The sequence below is a fragment of the Ruditapes philippinarum genome, unplaced genomic scaffold (assembly GCF_026571515.1).
Source record: "Ruditapes philippinarum isolate M1 unplaced genomic scaffold, ASM2657151v2 ctg4443_1_1_1_1, whole genome shotgun sequence".
In the NCBI taxonomy this organism is placed as follows: Eukaryota; Metazoa; Mollusca; class Bivalvia; order Venerida; family Veneridae; genus Ruditapes; species Ruditapes philippinarum.
This window is the reverse complement of record NW_026852099.1, coordinates 46,635-62,288: the sequence shown is the minus strand read 5'-3', so window position 1 is coordinate 62,288 and position 15,654 is coordinate 46,635. Positions and strand designations below refer to the sequence as shown.

The 15,654-nt window shown below is 32.1% G+C and overlaps 1 protein-coding gene across 1 annotated transcript; it reads left to right on the top strand.

Annotated features, from left to right (window-relative positions):
• Nucleotides 1–564: 564 nt before the first annotated feature.
• On the top strand, nt 565–12,838 carry LOC132749164 (phosphatidylinositol polyphosphate 5-phosphatase type IV-like). Its single transcript, XM_060738867.1, has 9 exons — nt 565–958; nt 1,660–1,784; nt 2,206–2,325; nt 3,920–4,027; nt 6,624–6,797; nt 8,726–8,841; nt 9,795–9,931; nt 10,871–10,971; nt 12,747–12,838. The coding sequence occupies exons 1-9, from the start codon at nt 951–953 to the stop codon at nt 12,836–12,838; spliced, it is 981 nt and encodes a 326-aa protein (XP_060594850.1). The 5' UTR covers nt 565–950.
• Nucleotides 12,839–15,654: the final 2,816 nt, after the last annotated feature.

Here is a 15,654-nt window from a genome sequence, read left to right as displayed (position 1 = left end):
ATGTCGCTCACTGTTGATCACCCACTAGGTGATCTACAGTGAGCGACATTCTGTTGGTGATGTACAATGAGTGATATTCTGTGGGTGATGTAGTAGAATGATTGATATACAGTCCAGGGTGATGTACAATAAGTGATATTCAAGGGCTGATGTTCAATGAGTGATAACTCAGGGGCTGATGTACAGTGAGTGCTATTCAGTAGGGCTGTCGTTGATGGAATGGTTCGATGATTTTGGACAAGTTATCTCTCTTGAACGATGGAAAAAATTTGAAATTTTTAGTTTCCACACTCTTATTTTTGTGGAAATGTATGTAGTCATTATCTCAGCTACAAATATGCAATATCAAATTTGAAAAAGATTAACACTGAATATTTTCATGGCCTTGAACTTTGTATAAAAAATTGTTTGTGTTTATTAACATTTAATAGTTTAAGTGCTTTGAACTTAGAATGGAAAAAAAATAGTTTGTGCAAACAAATTTGGAACTCAAAATTATTATAACATTTGAAATTTTGGCTGCGTATGGGGCATCTGTGGCATGCCCACACATTTCTAGTTAAAGTGTATAATTATGAGTTAATAAATTATTTTATGTGTAGGACTGCAGAAAGATTATGAGTTAATAAATTATTTTATGTGTAGGACTGCAGGGAGATTATGAGTTAATAAATTATTTTATGTGTAGGATATCAGGGAGATTATGAGTTGATAAATTATTTTATGTGTAGGACTGCAGGAATATTATGAGTTAATGAAATATTTTATGTGTAGGACTGCAGGGAGATTATGAGTTAATGAATTATTTCATGTGTAGGACTGCAGGGAGATTATGAGTTAATGTATTATTTTATGTGTAGGACTGCAGGGAGCCATTGGACGACTTTCTATTGCCTGAAGTCAGCGAGTATGTCCAGGATATCTACGCCATAGGAACTCAGGAAAATGCAATGAACAAGTAAGTATTACTTTTTGGTACAAGTGTAATTATTTCAGGCAAATTTTGCCATTATCTAGATGTTATTTTGAAGTTCTGTTTCAAAATTACTTGTAATTAATGTTTTCCTGTTTTTGAGAGTACAGTAAAGAAATAATATAATTTGATAAAGCAAGAAGACAAATAAAAAATAAAGGGCTATCAGTTTAAAGATAGTAGAAGTGAGACACCAGAAATGCTATGTTCTTGTTCATATGAGTCAAGTCTAAATTTAACTTTTCAATTATTTGTCTTTGATTTTTCAATAATTTTTCATTGATTTTTCATTGATTTTTTATTTTTCAATGATTTTTCAATGAATTCTTCATTGATTTTTCATTGATTTTTTCAATTAGTTTTTATTGATTTTTCATTGATTTTTGATTTTTCAATTATTTTCTTTGATTTTTCTATAATTTTTCATTGATTTTTATTTTTCAATAATTTTTCAATGATTTTTCAATGAATTTTTCATTGAATTTTTCATTGATTTTTCATTGAATTTTTCAATTAATTTTTATTGATTTTTCATTGATTTTTGATTTTTCAATTATTTTCTTTGATTTTTCAATAATTTTTCATTGATTTTTATTTTTCAATAATTTTTCAATGATTTTTCAATGAATTTTTCATTGATTTTTCATTGAATTTTTCAATTAATTTTTCAATTAATTTTTTTGCAGGAAAGAATGGGAGATATTGTTACAAGAGACTATAGGACCGTCACATGTGTTGTTTCATTCAGCGGCTCATGGGGCGTTACATCTAGCCGTGTTTGTTAAGAGAGATCTGATCTGGTTTTGTACAAGTAAGATTTTTGCCGATTACAGTATGATGATGGGGGTGATGTGGGGGTGGTTGAGGGGTTGAAGGCAGAATGATTTTATAGGTGGCGCTAAGGAAGCAATTTAGTTTAACATAGTGTTAAAGTTTTGTGTTTAAGGGACAAAATGCATTGTTATCAAACCATACACTGTTTACAGTGGTATTACAGCAAGCAGCCTTCTGTAGTTTACACATGGGACTAAGTAAGTGGCTGTGTGGGTTTAAACTCTGTCATTGGCAAGTTGTTGTTTCCTTGAGTAAGAAAACCTTTACACTCAATGCTTAGAACAAGTTGGTTTCAGGAATGAATATGAAAGTATTAATAAATGTTTATAATCTTGTAGTGCCCCTAAATAATGGAAATGAAATATATTCTGTATAAACTAAACTGTTATTTATTACAGTGCCAGAGGATGACCTTGTACAGACGAGGGCGGTAACCATGGTAAAAACAAAAGGTGCTATAGCAATCAGCTTTCAGTTCTTCGGAACTTCATTCATCTTCATCAATTGTCATTTTGCACGTAAGTCTTGTCTTGTCTACTTATTTCATGTTATTTTTAGGTCGACTATATAAGTATATGGAGAGCTGTCATCCGCTTCCAGATTTCAGATTAAAGTTTTGGTGCAGTAAAATATTTTTCACTATAACTTTGTCATTTCTTAAGGTATCAACTTCAAACTTCAAATATATGTTCCTTATCATCAACCACATCTTATGTGACTAGGTTCATAACTCTAGCCCCAATATTTTCAGATTTATCTCCCCTTGAACTTAGAATTTTCCTTAAAAAATATAATTTTTTGTTCTTATTTATTTCTTAAGGGATCAACTTCATACTTCAAATATATATTCCTATAAGTTATCATTAACTACTAAAGAATTATCTCCCCATAAACTTAGATTTTTTTTACTTGAAAAATGTTTTTTTTTACTATAACTTCTTTAGTTTTAAAGGTATCTACTTCAATTTATTCCTTATCATCAATTACATCTTATGTGACAAGGTTCATAACTCTTGAAGCAATATTTTCAAATTTATCTCTCTTTGAACTTTGGATTTTCTTTAAGAAATATTATAACTTCTTTACTTTTTAAGGTATCTATATCAAACTACAAATATATATTTCTTATCATTACGTGTACACATGTTGCATGACAAGGTTCATAACTCTAGCGTGACTATTCCCAGAAGAATTCCCCCTTGAACTTGGAATTTATGTTAACAAATATTTTCTTACTATAACTTAGTACATAATTATTCATAATTGATTTTTCTTTCATAGTTTTGTCTTCTTACTGCGTCCCGTATTTTATTAGTCGAGCTTCGATGTCTCCTGTGACAACTCTTGTTAATTTCTGCTTTCTTTTTCCAGTATGTGATATCCTAAAATTTCAATTATAAGTCAGTTGTGAAGATAGGCCACTATTTTGTTACCGTCAAAATTAATTTAAAAGTTAGTCGGCCTTGAAATAAGCCTCTAACTATTATAATGTCATTGACCAGTAACTGATCTTTAATTCTGACTTATTTAGAAAGTACAACACGAAATGTCAAAATGAATTCATTTTGTTGCTACTTGACTGAATTTAAAAAACTGTAAAAAAAAAAAAATGTATAAAAGTCTTAAAATTTAATAGTTTAGTTTAAAAACAACATTTTAAAAGCTATGTATAAAAGTCATAGAATTAAATAGATTACATGCACACTATGTAAATAATAAAATGCATATATCGAAAATTTAATGCATAGGGGTAAAATGATAAAAGCTTTCTTGCTTGTTATACTACTAAATCAATATCTATCGTAATTGTATTAACTAACTACTTACTTGGGGGTGGTATTGGAGGGTTTCTTTGATTGCATGTGATTTGTTTAATGAAAATGTAATTCTTTTTCTTCTTAAAACAGTATATATTTTGGATATGCAGTAAGTAGAATATCATATTTATGTAGCTTCTGTACTAAATTCATTGAACGTGTTGAATAAAAATATATTATGCTTGCCAGAAGCTCACATAAAATAATTTAATCTAACTCGTTCAATAAATTAAGTAATAAACTTCCTCTCATTCAATATCCTCTATTCATGTATGTGATTTTGTTTTATTTTCAGCTGGTGATGGTAAGAAGAGAGAGAGGCTAGATGATTTTACAAAAATTACCAAGAATTTAAACTTACCTAAACAGGGCAATACAGGCTCGCCCAACGGCAGCTCAGCAGGTGAGATTCCTTTATTTATTATAATTTATAAAGATCTTTGACAGATCATATGGCCCTATATAATTTTCAAACCTTTTTATTATGTCTCCCCCACCTCTGGGGGAGACATATTGTTTTTGCCCTGTCCGTCCGTCCGTCAGTCCGTCCGTCCGTCAGTCCGTCCGTCCGTCCATTCTTCGTTTCCGGACGATAACTAGAGTTCCTTTTGACCTACAGCCCTCAAACTTCATAGGATGATTGGTCTTATAGAGCTGATGATCCCTATTGTTTTTGGGGTCAGTAGGTCAAAGGTCAAGGTCACACTGACCGTTGGTCAATTTCTCGTTTCCGGATGATAACTAGAGTTCCTTTAGACCTACAGACCTCAAACTTCATAGGATGATTGGTCTTATTGAGCAGATGATCCCTATTGTTTTTGGGGTCAGTAGTTCAAAGGTCAAGGTCACAGTGACCGTTGGTCAATTTCTCGTTTCCGGATGATAACTAGAGTTCCTTTTGACCTACAGCCCTCAAACTTCATAGGATGATTGGTCTTATAGAGCAGATGATCCCTATTGTTTTTGGGGTCAGTAGGTCAAAGGTCAAGGTCACAGTGACCGTTGGTCAATTTCTCATTTCCGGATGATAACTAGAGTTCCTTTTGACCTACAACCCTCAAACTGGGGGGAGACATATTGTTTTTGCCCTCTCCGTCCGTCCGTCAGTCCGTCCGTCCATTCTTCGTTTCCGGACGATAACTAGAGTTCCTTTTGACCTACAGCTCTCAAACTTCATAGGATGAATGGTCTTATTGAGCAGATGATCCCTATTGTTTTTGGGGTCAGTAGTTCAAAGGTCAAGGTCACAGTGACCGTTGGTCAATTTCTCGTTTCCGGATGATAACTAGAGTTCCTTTTGACCTACAGCCCTCAAACTTCATAGGATGATTGGTCTTATAGAGCTGATGATCCCTATTGTTTTTGGGGTCAGTAGGTCAAACGTTTGTTTCAAGTATCATCAAAATCCTTTAAAGGTTTGAAGAATTATGGAGCAGACACAATTTCATTTAATTTCATTTGTGAAACTATATATGATATGACCATCAAGTGCAATTTCGTTTGACGCCCGCCTGCCATTCGCTGATTGAATAACCAGGATTTTCAAAATTGAATACCTGGTTAAAAACAAACAGTTTAGGAAGCATCTTCTCATACAACCTTAACAATAGAAACCATCCATAGACAGCCTTCATTGAAGTGACTACCGGGTATTTACATTATCTTATCTCCATTTCCATTCCTGTTTCCATTCACAGTTATTCTCAGCAGTGGGGGAGACATGCGCTTTTTTACAAAAGCATCCTCTAGTTTTAAATATGCGGCAAGGGTTACATTGCAAACAACCGTTAATTATACGGCCATTTAATCTGTCAGAAATATTTATAACAAATTTATAATACAGCAAGCATCATTTTTTTTAGAGAAAAAGAAAGATTTCTTCATAAATCAACAGCAGACTTGTACATTGTATATAAAACTAAACACAATTATCCAATGATAAGTGAGGTTACAGGGGTGCAGTATTATAAGAAGTCGTGTAGACTGGTTTAATTTTGTGTCGGAAGATATTTTAGTTGAATCTCTCAAGACAAATATGGAGCAGCACTAAGTAGTGTAGCTAATCTGAAAGATAATGTGGTCTATTAGGTAGTTTATTATCTTTAAGCATTTTTACCCTATCACCAGATACCCATATCTAACGCCCTATTCAAAATTCATAATAACTTTGTTGTTTTGTTTTTTTCTCTTAATTTATTAAGTATGTTAAAGGTAGCTTTTGCAAATGTTAAGAATTTCTCAAAGTTCTCTAAAATTCCACAATTTCCTCCCCCCACAATTTAAGTGAGGGTGCTTAAACACCATATGTCTGTAGATCAAAGTGTAAAAGAAATGAGTGTCAGGTCAATACTGAATTTATTAATGGAGTTGAATAAAACTGTGTATTTTATTTTCTGCAACAAGTTCAATAAATTCAGTAATAATCTTACACCACTTTAATATTCTATTTATCACATACCAAAAATAAATACCGTTTGAAGTGAAAAAGAACAAATTTTTTATTGACACGCCTATATAGTAATTGTTCAATGCTAACATTTAACATGTCATCACTCTTATGTTTGTATAAAACAAAATTAATGATGTCACGTCAAAATATATGCACGGCCGTGCAATACCATTTTTACTGATTCCAAAAAGTGGCACGGGTATGTGATAATTATTTATACCCGTCTCTTTTCACTGCGAGTTCAAATCAAGCAAGAGATTTTGAATGGTTTCATATGAAGTTACAGTTAAGGTATCGGTTATTTTTGTGACTCTGTCAGATAGCATGCTCTTGTCAGAATTATGGGGATTTCCATATTTCACACACAAAAACAAGTGACTTGAGTATTATGTGATTTTAATAATTCCTTTTTTACTTTCTTTTTTTTCCACATAATGTGATACATAACGGTACCTGTAAAGAAATGCTCATCTTTATGTAGCACTTGCTACATTTCTCGTACATATGAAAATTCAAATAATTAAATAAAACATTTTTTTCATCCATATAGATGTTACAACCCGATTTGACAGTGTGTTCTGGATGGGAGATCTAAACTTCCGTATCGAGGCTTACAAAGGCAAGCAAGCTATCGAGGACATTGTCAAATACATTGAACAGCAAGAGCATACAAATTATGAAGACCTTCTAGCCGGGGACCAACTGTCTAAACTTATTGTAGAAGGTAAGCTTAAATGTCATCTCCCTTATTGGGAACTGGCTTAGAATTATAAGAAAGAAAAATTAATGCTTGAAACCAGATACTTGAACTTATTACAAACTCTAAACGCCTATGCTGTTACATAAATGTCTCTACTTTGCTATTATTATGAATGTCTTTACTTTGCTATTATTATGAATGCCTTTACTTTGCTATTAGACCGCCTCTGTGGTCGAGGGGTTCTAAGAGTCGATGACTTCTAATCCAGTTACCTCTCTGGCGTGGGTTCTATCCCCGGGAGATGCTTTGGTAGTTTAGCAAGGAGGAAGGTAGTCTAGTACTGGTGTAACTCTCCAGGAGTGATGGTTAGGAAACTACCCGCCTATATGACTGAAATACTGTTGGAAAAAGGCGTAAAACGAAACAAACAAACAAACTTTGCTATTATAATAAATATTTTTACTTTCCTAATATAAATGCCTTTACTTTGCTGTTATATTATAAAATAAAAGACTACTTTGCTATTATAAAAATGTCTTTATTTTACTTTACTGTTATATTAAATGTATTAACTTTGCTGTTATAATAAATATTTCTACTTTCCTAATTTTAAGACCTTTATTTTGCTGTTATATTATAAAATGAAAGACTTCTTTGCTATTATAAAAATGTCTTTACCTTACTTTACTGTTATATTACATGTATTTACTTTGCTGTTATAATAAATTCTTTACTTCACTGGTTTACCTTTCTGTTTTGATAAATGTCTTGACTTTTCTGTTATAATAAATGTATGTTACTGTTATAAATATAAATATGTACTGGTTGGGGAGATAACTTCGGCTGGTTGATAAACTCGGCTTTTTATAATTTAATCGACTTATCGGCTTTTTTAATGTAATCAAGCTCACCATCTCGTACGAACGCTGGAATTCGACAATATCTGGAAATTTTGTCAAGTTTGGTAAGATATTTAAAAAATAGCACAGACATTTACCCGTTTGTTTAAAAAAAACATGCATATAAATAGTATGGGAAATCCGATTGTTGTACGCATGCGCAGTAGATGCTCATTTTGAGGCCCGTAAAGGGTTACTTTTATATATTGACCGACTACCGGTAAAGCAGACGATGTTCACGGATACATTTTGTAGATGAATTTAGACTCAATTTTGTCTTGCGAACTCAGAAAAAGTCCGATTGCACAAAAAATCACAAATGTAACCTTTTAGTGCAATGGATTGAAAAACTGATGTTAAATGCTCCTTGATATGTTATTGTGTCGGTTGAATACCACTAATTTAATTTCTTCTTCACTGAGACTGTTAAATTACGAAGTTACCCAAGCCAAAATACATTTGAATCACTAATTCTAAAACTACATGTTTCGTATGTTAATAAATGAAACTGCATGTCGTTTTACAAAAAAGTATCCGAGTTTTTTGTTGTTTTTTTTTTACATAACATGGTATAAAATTAACAGTCCTTATTGAAAATTTCTGATAAAAAATATTTTTTTATTTGACATATATGAATAGCAAAGGAATAATAAAATGTCTAAACATGTTATTCTACGTTTTAATTTACTTATTAAAAATGATTTAAGAAGAAAAACAAAGAGCCGAAAATATCTACTCGCGCGTGTTAAAAATGTGCTTTTTATGTACCTCTTTCAAGGCCTCTCAAAATTACCCGTCTTGTTTCTAAATATAACTTTTATGGTGATACCAGAATATCGAAGAGCTGAAGTTTATAATGGTGTAAGATTCATCAGAATACGTAAACAAATAAATGAAATATGCCCCAATAACACCGATTTTCGGCCGAGTTTATCTCCCAAACCAGTATACTTTACTGTTACATTAAATGTAACATTTACTTTGCTTTTATGATAGATATCTTTACAGTTTCTGAAACAACAGTTTAATTTATACATGTATATATGTTTTCAGGAAGCATATTTCAAGGTTTTCAGGAAGGCAGGATTAACTTCCGACCTACATATAAATATGATATAGGGCATGATACATTCGATACATCATCTAAAAATAGAATTCCATCATATACCGTAAGTTTTAAGTTTTTTAAGAATTAAGTCTCAATATTTAAAACTTTGCTGTAGTTCACCTAGTTAGCTTATTACGGAGAGCATTAGACTATGCTGGTTTGATCCTTGACAAGTTGTTATTTCTCTGTGCAATTTTTCTTGAGACTTGAGTGTAACGATCATTTGTTGCTCACCCTTGATTAAGAGGTCATGTGGTATTAGACTATTAACAGTCAGTCGCTTGCTCAGAATTTGTGATAACTTGTTAGTTATTCAAGAAGGCTCAATTGACCACTGAGATATTGCAAAAAAAAAAATATGTTCAAATTGGTAGTAAAAAAGCAGGAAAATCAACAAACAGAAAAATAAATGAGCCACTTCATGACAAAACCAACATAATGGGTTTGCCACCAGCATGGATCCAGACCAGCCTGTGCATCCGTTTCGCTATCAGTTTCTCTACTTGTTATAGGGTCTGTAAGCGAACAGCATGGATCCTGATCAGACTGTACGGATGTGCAGGCTGGTCTGGATCCATGCTGGTCGCAAACCCATTATGTTGGTTTTTTCGTGACACGGCTCAAAATAAACTTTGCTATATAAAGGTTAATCATGCTACACAGGTTCTTGCTTTAAGTAGAATACACCATTATCTGACATTTATCCAACAAAACACCAGGTTGTATCGAAGACACCAGAACTGGCTTATCTATCTTGTAATCTTGTAATAATGACAATACCGTCATGGGTCATAGACATGTTTGCATGTTAAAAATCACAAAAAGGTTTAATAAAGGTAAATGGGGAAAATGATAAAAATGTTAAAAATTCAAGTTCACACAATTTTTAAAAAAATTCTTCTCATTTGAGGTATGTTAAATGAAATATATTTAGATTATGTTGTTTGTAACTTGTAGGATGTGTTTTTTTTTGCTTTTGTTATTTACAGAAAAAAAATATGTTTATATTTTCAGGATCGTGTTTTGTTTCAAGCAAAGAAGAAGAATTCTATTGTATGTACACATTATGACTCACCATCCAATGTTAGATTATCCGACCACCATCCAGTATATGCGATATTTGAAGTAGCAATACAACCAGCTAGAGATTGGTAAGTCTTGACCCCATTTTTTCAACTGATTTTATAAAAATTGACTGGTCCTGCTATGATTTTAGAAGACTACATTGTTCATCTTAGGGATTTCAGCATAAAAGTTGCTATACCATGCTGTGTTTGTATAATGGACTAGTCCTGCTGATTCCAGAAGAGTACATTGTTCATTTTAGGGATGTCAACATAAATGTTCCTTAACCTATACCCTGCTGTGTTGGTAAAATGAACTGGTCCTGCTATGATTTCAGAAGATTACATTGTTCATTTTAGGGATTTCAACATTAAGATTCTTTGACCCTGCTGTGTACATTGTATAATGGACTGATCAAACTTTGAATTAAAAACTGTTCTAATTTTAGAGATTTTTGAAGAATACACTAAAAAAATATATCTGCAATGGTTTTAAGTGCTGTTCATTTACATGGAAGTATAGGCAGGCCTAGGCCAGACTGACTGTAGAATCAGTTTAGAAAATTTTGACAGGTAATATGGCCGAGTACAATTATTGGTTTTAAACATCTCTTCCGAGGTTTACTCAAAGGGCTGAAAATATGCAGTATTGATTAACCCATAGGTCTTCCTTTACCGATAAGGCTAGAAAAAGCTGTTCAACTATAACATTGACTAAAAGGTTAAATATTAAGTGAAAAAACTGGCTATTTTGAAAGTATTCTGATCAATATTTCTTACAGTGTATGATGAATGATTATACCGAACCTTAACTGTCACCTAAATACATTCCCAAGCCCGCTGCCCTCTCATTGGCTACCTTGATTACGGTGAAAATTGGACTTGACTCGAAAATGGAATAGTAGTTGGGCCAGTTATGACAAAGGAGACAAATGCTCTTGACCAATCGGAGAGCAGCTTTTATATCCAGTGTATTAAATATCAATAGTTTAGAATTTAACATGTTTCTTTTATTAATTATTTCAGTTCCTTGCCTCTAGCTGCAGGCCAGTTTGACAGAGCTGTTTATACAGAAGGTAATATTCACGTTCATGACATTTGCTTTATACTTAGAAAACACATGCTCTGTATCTTTTTAATTAGTCCCCTACCGGTTTACCGGAGGGGACTTTAGGTTTACCCTCCGTCCGTCTGTCCGTCCGTCCGTCCGTCAGTCCGTCCGTCTGTCCGTCCGTCAGTCCGTCCGTCCACAAAACTGGATCCCGCGATAACGCAAAAAGTACTGAAAATATTTTAATGAAACTTGATATATGGATAGATGGCAGTATGGAGATTATGCACGTCTTTTTCTTTTCTTCCTATGTTGAAAATTCTGGTTGCTATGGCAACAAATAGACTGAAAATATGGCAAATTTTACACATAACCTGGATCCCGCGATAACGCAAAAAGTACTGAAAATATTTTTATGAAACTTGATATATGGATAGATGGCAGTATGGAGATTATGCACGTCTTTTTCTTTTCTTCCTATGTTGAAAATTCTGGTTGCTATGGCAACAAATAGACTGAAAATATGGCAAATTTTACACATAACCTGGATCCAGTGATAACACAAAAAGTACTGAAAATATGTTTATGAAACTTGACATATGGGTAGATGGCAGTATGGAAATTATGCACATCCTTTTTTATCTTCCTATGTTGAAAATTCTGGTTGCTATGGCAACAAATAGACTGAATTTCAAGATTTCTGATTCTGTTTTTAAGTTTTTTCACTATTAGTTCTTTATTTCTTAAGGTATTTTCTTCAAACTTTAAATATAAGTTGCTTGTCATCATCCACATCATATGTGACAAGGTTTACAACTCTAGCACAAATTTTTTCAGAATTACCTCCTTGAACTTAAAATTTTCATGAAAAAAATTTTTTTTTTTTAAAAACTTTTTTCTGAATGATTCTTAAAAACTTAAATTTTAAATTTTCTTATTGTCCTAAACCCATTTGTGAGTGTTCAATACTTAGCAAGACTTTTTTCCAGAATTTGCCCTTTTGAACTTGGGATTTTTTTTTTGAAAAATTTGGGGAAATTTTTACCCCAAACTTCTTCAATCTTTGATGGATTTAAAAAATTTTATTTTTGAAAAAGGGGGTTTTTAAAAAAATCATTTAAAAGAGGGGCCTTCAGTCCGTCTGCCCTAAAACAAAAAAAACTTTTCCCTGTGTATTTTTAAAATTTTTTCAAAAAATTTTACTTAAGAAAAAAGGAAACATAAGTGAAGGGGGGGGGCCCCAAAATTTGGGCCCTTCAAAATTTGTTTGTTTGGGGCTCTTCCGGTGGGGGATTAGGGATTGTTTTTGCAATACTATGATAATTGCTTGTTGGTCAAGAAATTACTTAAAAAGCAATCACCTTTAAATATAAAATTTTAATGGAGTTTCAAATATGAAATTCAAAAAATTCAAATTCAAATAAAGTTGTAAAAATACAAGTGGCCAAGGCATTTTGTTTTTGGCCTTCCATTTAATTATGAGAATGGAATTGGTCCTTATAGAAAGATTTATTGTTTTTCATTATATTTGGAGAATATATTCATTACCACCGCTGTAACAGATTTAATCTTTAAAGGCACATTTTGCTTCAGAAATGAATATTTTTTTCTTACTTAGAAAAGGTAAACATGAGCTTTATAGCATTTAAGTAATTGTTTAAGAGCAAAAAAGTAAAGGAAGCAAAAGATGATTATCGGAGTAACTAACACAACATGAAAAATCAAAAACATTTTAAAGAAACAAACATGCATTTTGTGCAGCATAATGGGCCCTTTTTAAAAAATTCATTTTCATAAAAGAATTTTTTAAAATTTAAAGTCATGAAAATTTTGGTGTTTATTTTTTTTCAGCCAACCGGAAAACGTTAAAGGTTTGGAAATTTATTGAAAAGCATTCCGAAAGGAAAAAATCCAAAATAAGTTTGCTCCCAATGAAAATGTGAATATAGTTTTCCAAAGGGAACCAAATTTAAAATTCCCCCCCTGGCACATGATTGAGGTTTCCAAAGGGAACCCTTAAAATTCCCCCCCTAGCAACTAAAAACAGTTTCTTTTGGCAAAAATTAAATCAAATCCTGCAAAAAATGATTTTTAGGTTCCTGGGGAAACCCAATTCCTTCCCCCTGGAAAATGGAAATTTTGGTTCCAGGCAACATTAATTCCCCCCGGCAACTGAAATTTCGGTTCCATGGCACCTTAAAAATTTCCTTTCCCCCAGAAAATAATAAAGGTTTTTTTATGGCACCAAAAATTCCAAAATCCCGCAACAAAGAAATTGGGAAAGGTTCCCTGGAAACCCTTTTCAATTCCCCCCCTGGGCCAAAAAATGGGGTTGTTTGGTTCCCTGGCAAAACCCTTACAATTTCTCCCTGGCCCAAAATGAATTGCAGGAAAAATTGATTTATTATAGGAAAGAAAATCTATACAGATTAAAAAGTCGTAAAAATGCTAAATTTATGTAAAAATTATGGGGAAAAAAAATTAACGGTTAAGTCAAAGTTAAAAATGAAAACGAAAAAATTCAAGTAAGATTAAAGCCATGTACAATGCTGAATTTTTAATTTTTCAAAGTACATGTTAAATAATTAAATGAAATTTTTATATGGTACATAAATGTCATGTACAGATTATATGATGAACATATTTTTATCATGTACTTGTACAAAGCTGCACAGATAATATGTACATGTTAAATGATAAATAGGTAAGATATTGTACAGATTATATGATGAATAGATTATGTCAAGTGCAGATTATCCCATGTACAATTCTGAACAGATATTATCATGTACATGTTAAGTTATGAACTGATTATATCATGTACAGAAAATATATGATTTTTTTTTTTAAATCATTTACATATACATTGCTGAACAGACAACAGCATTATATCATGTACAAAGTATATCATGTGTTTGTTAAATAATGACCAGATTATGTCATGTACATGGTATATCGTGTTTGTTAAATAATGAACATATTATATCATGTAAAAAGTATATCATGTGTTTGTTGGATAATGAACAGATTATATCATGTACAAAGTAAATCATGTTTTTGTTAAACAATGAACATATTATATCATGTGTTTGTTAGATAATGAACATATTATATCATGTACAAATATTATGTGTTTGTTTAATAATGAACAGATTATATGAGTATTATATACATGTTATATCATGCACAGGCTTTATCATGTACATGTACATACATTGCAACATTTAACTTGTACAATTTAGATAAGAATAAAACAGAGTACAATTCTGTACATACAAAGGTGCATTGATATTACATACATGTTTAAACAGTTAAATGATGAAATGATGTTGCTGGGGAAAAACAGATTTTTATGTTAGAATTCCATGCTTTTGTTTAAAGAATGTTGTGAAATATAAGTATATTGTTGATTAATGAATTTGGCTGATCTGCATTTATTAATGTTAAAACTAGGTATTCTTCTGTACTTTTTTTTGTTGGTTTTGTTAAGTCAGTGATTTTTCATAAATGTGTTTTTTAACAATACGAAAAAAAAATCTTAGGATTGCCCAATAGTAATAAAAGTTTGCCAGTTTATGGGTTTGAAATTTTGGCTCCCTAGCATGATGCTTGTTGTGTTTTCGGATGTAATAGAAAACTTTCTAAAATTAATTTGTAATATTGAAACACTGTCATATGTAGATTTATAATGTTGGCTTGTTGAGGAACTTTTGGCTTGTTGAGTAACTTAAGGTTCATTTAGTAATTTTAGGCTTTATAAGTAACTTAAGGCTCATTCGGATACTTTTATTTCATCACTTTAAGTTCATTTTTAGTACTTTAGGTTCATTGCAGTGCTTGAAGTAGTTATGAACCCTTGATAAGCCTGTATCACTGAGAAAAATAACATAATAGAAGCCGTCCAGTAAGCTCAATAGGTGGAGCGTTGGACTGTGAATCAGGCGACCCAGGTTCGATTCCTGTACGGTGTAGTTCACTTTTGTTGTGATTGATCATGAAATCTTTTCTACAGTCATTTGCACTGTACCTCTACTCTAGCATGTACAGAAGTTTCAGTTCCTTGGGAAAATGAAAGCATTTTGTAGATTTATGCTGTAAATTATATAATTAAACCCTTATTCTTAAAAAAGATTTAAAAAGTACGAGAATTGAAACAAAATAATAATTTTTAATGTAAAATGTTGTTAATTGCTTCCGATAATGTTATAATTAAACCTATTTCTTAAAACATGTATGAAATTTGTTTAATATTCTCAAAGCACGCAATTTTATTTCTTAGGACTTTGTTTTTATTTATTTTACGTTATTTATGTGGATTGTTAATGCCTTAAGCTAGCTTATATTTTCCTGACCTTGATCTGAATGTGATAACTCATTATTTCCAGTATAGAGCCTGACCCAGCTTCACATCTGGTGGGTTGACTGCAAAACTGCAGTAACTTAAATGAAAGAAGGACTTACAACAGTCTTGTGGTCAACCCTCAATATTCTGTTGTAGTAAGACCTGACTCTGTATTGTTGCTAACATAATTTTAGTATTTGATATTGAAGGGACTCTCCACCTAGGTATTTTTAGCTCGACTATTCGATAAGAATAAGTAGAGCTATTGTAGTCACCCGAGCGTCGCGTTGGTGTCCGCGTCGGCGTAACCACTTATGTTAAAGTTTTTGTAATAGTTCAAAATATTTTCAAAGTCCATTGACATATGGCTTTGAAACTTGGCACACTTGTTCACCATCATGACCCAACCTGTAGACA

Bases quoted from the DNA above. Each gene is read 5' to 3' on its own strand.
- LOC132749164 (XM_060738867.1), top strand. The intron at 9,932-10,870 runs GTAAGTCTTGAC...TAATTATTTCAG, and splicing joins ATACAACCAGCTAGAGATTG to TTCCTTGCCTCTAGCTGCAG. The intron at 10,972-12,746 runs GTATCTTTTTAA...ATTTTTTTTCAG, and splicing joins ACTTAGAAAACACATGCTCT to CCAACCGGAAAACGTTAAAG.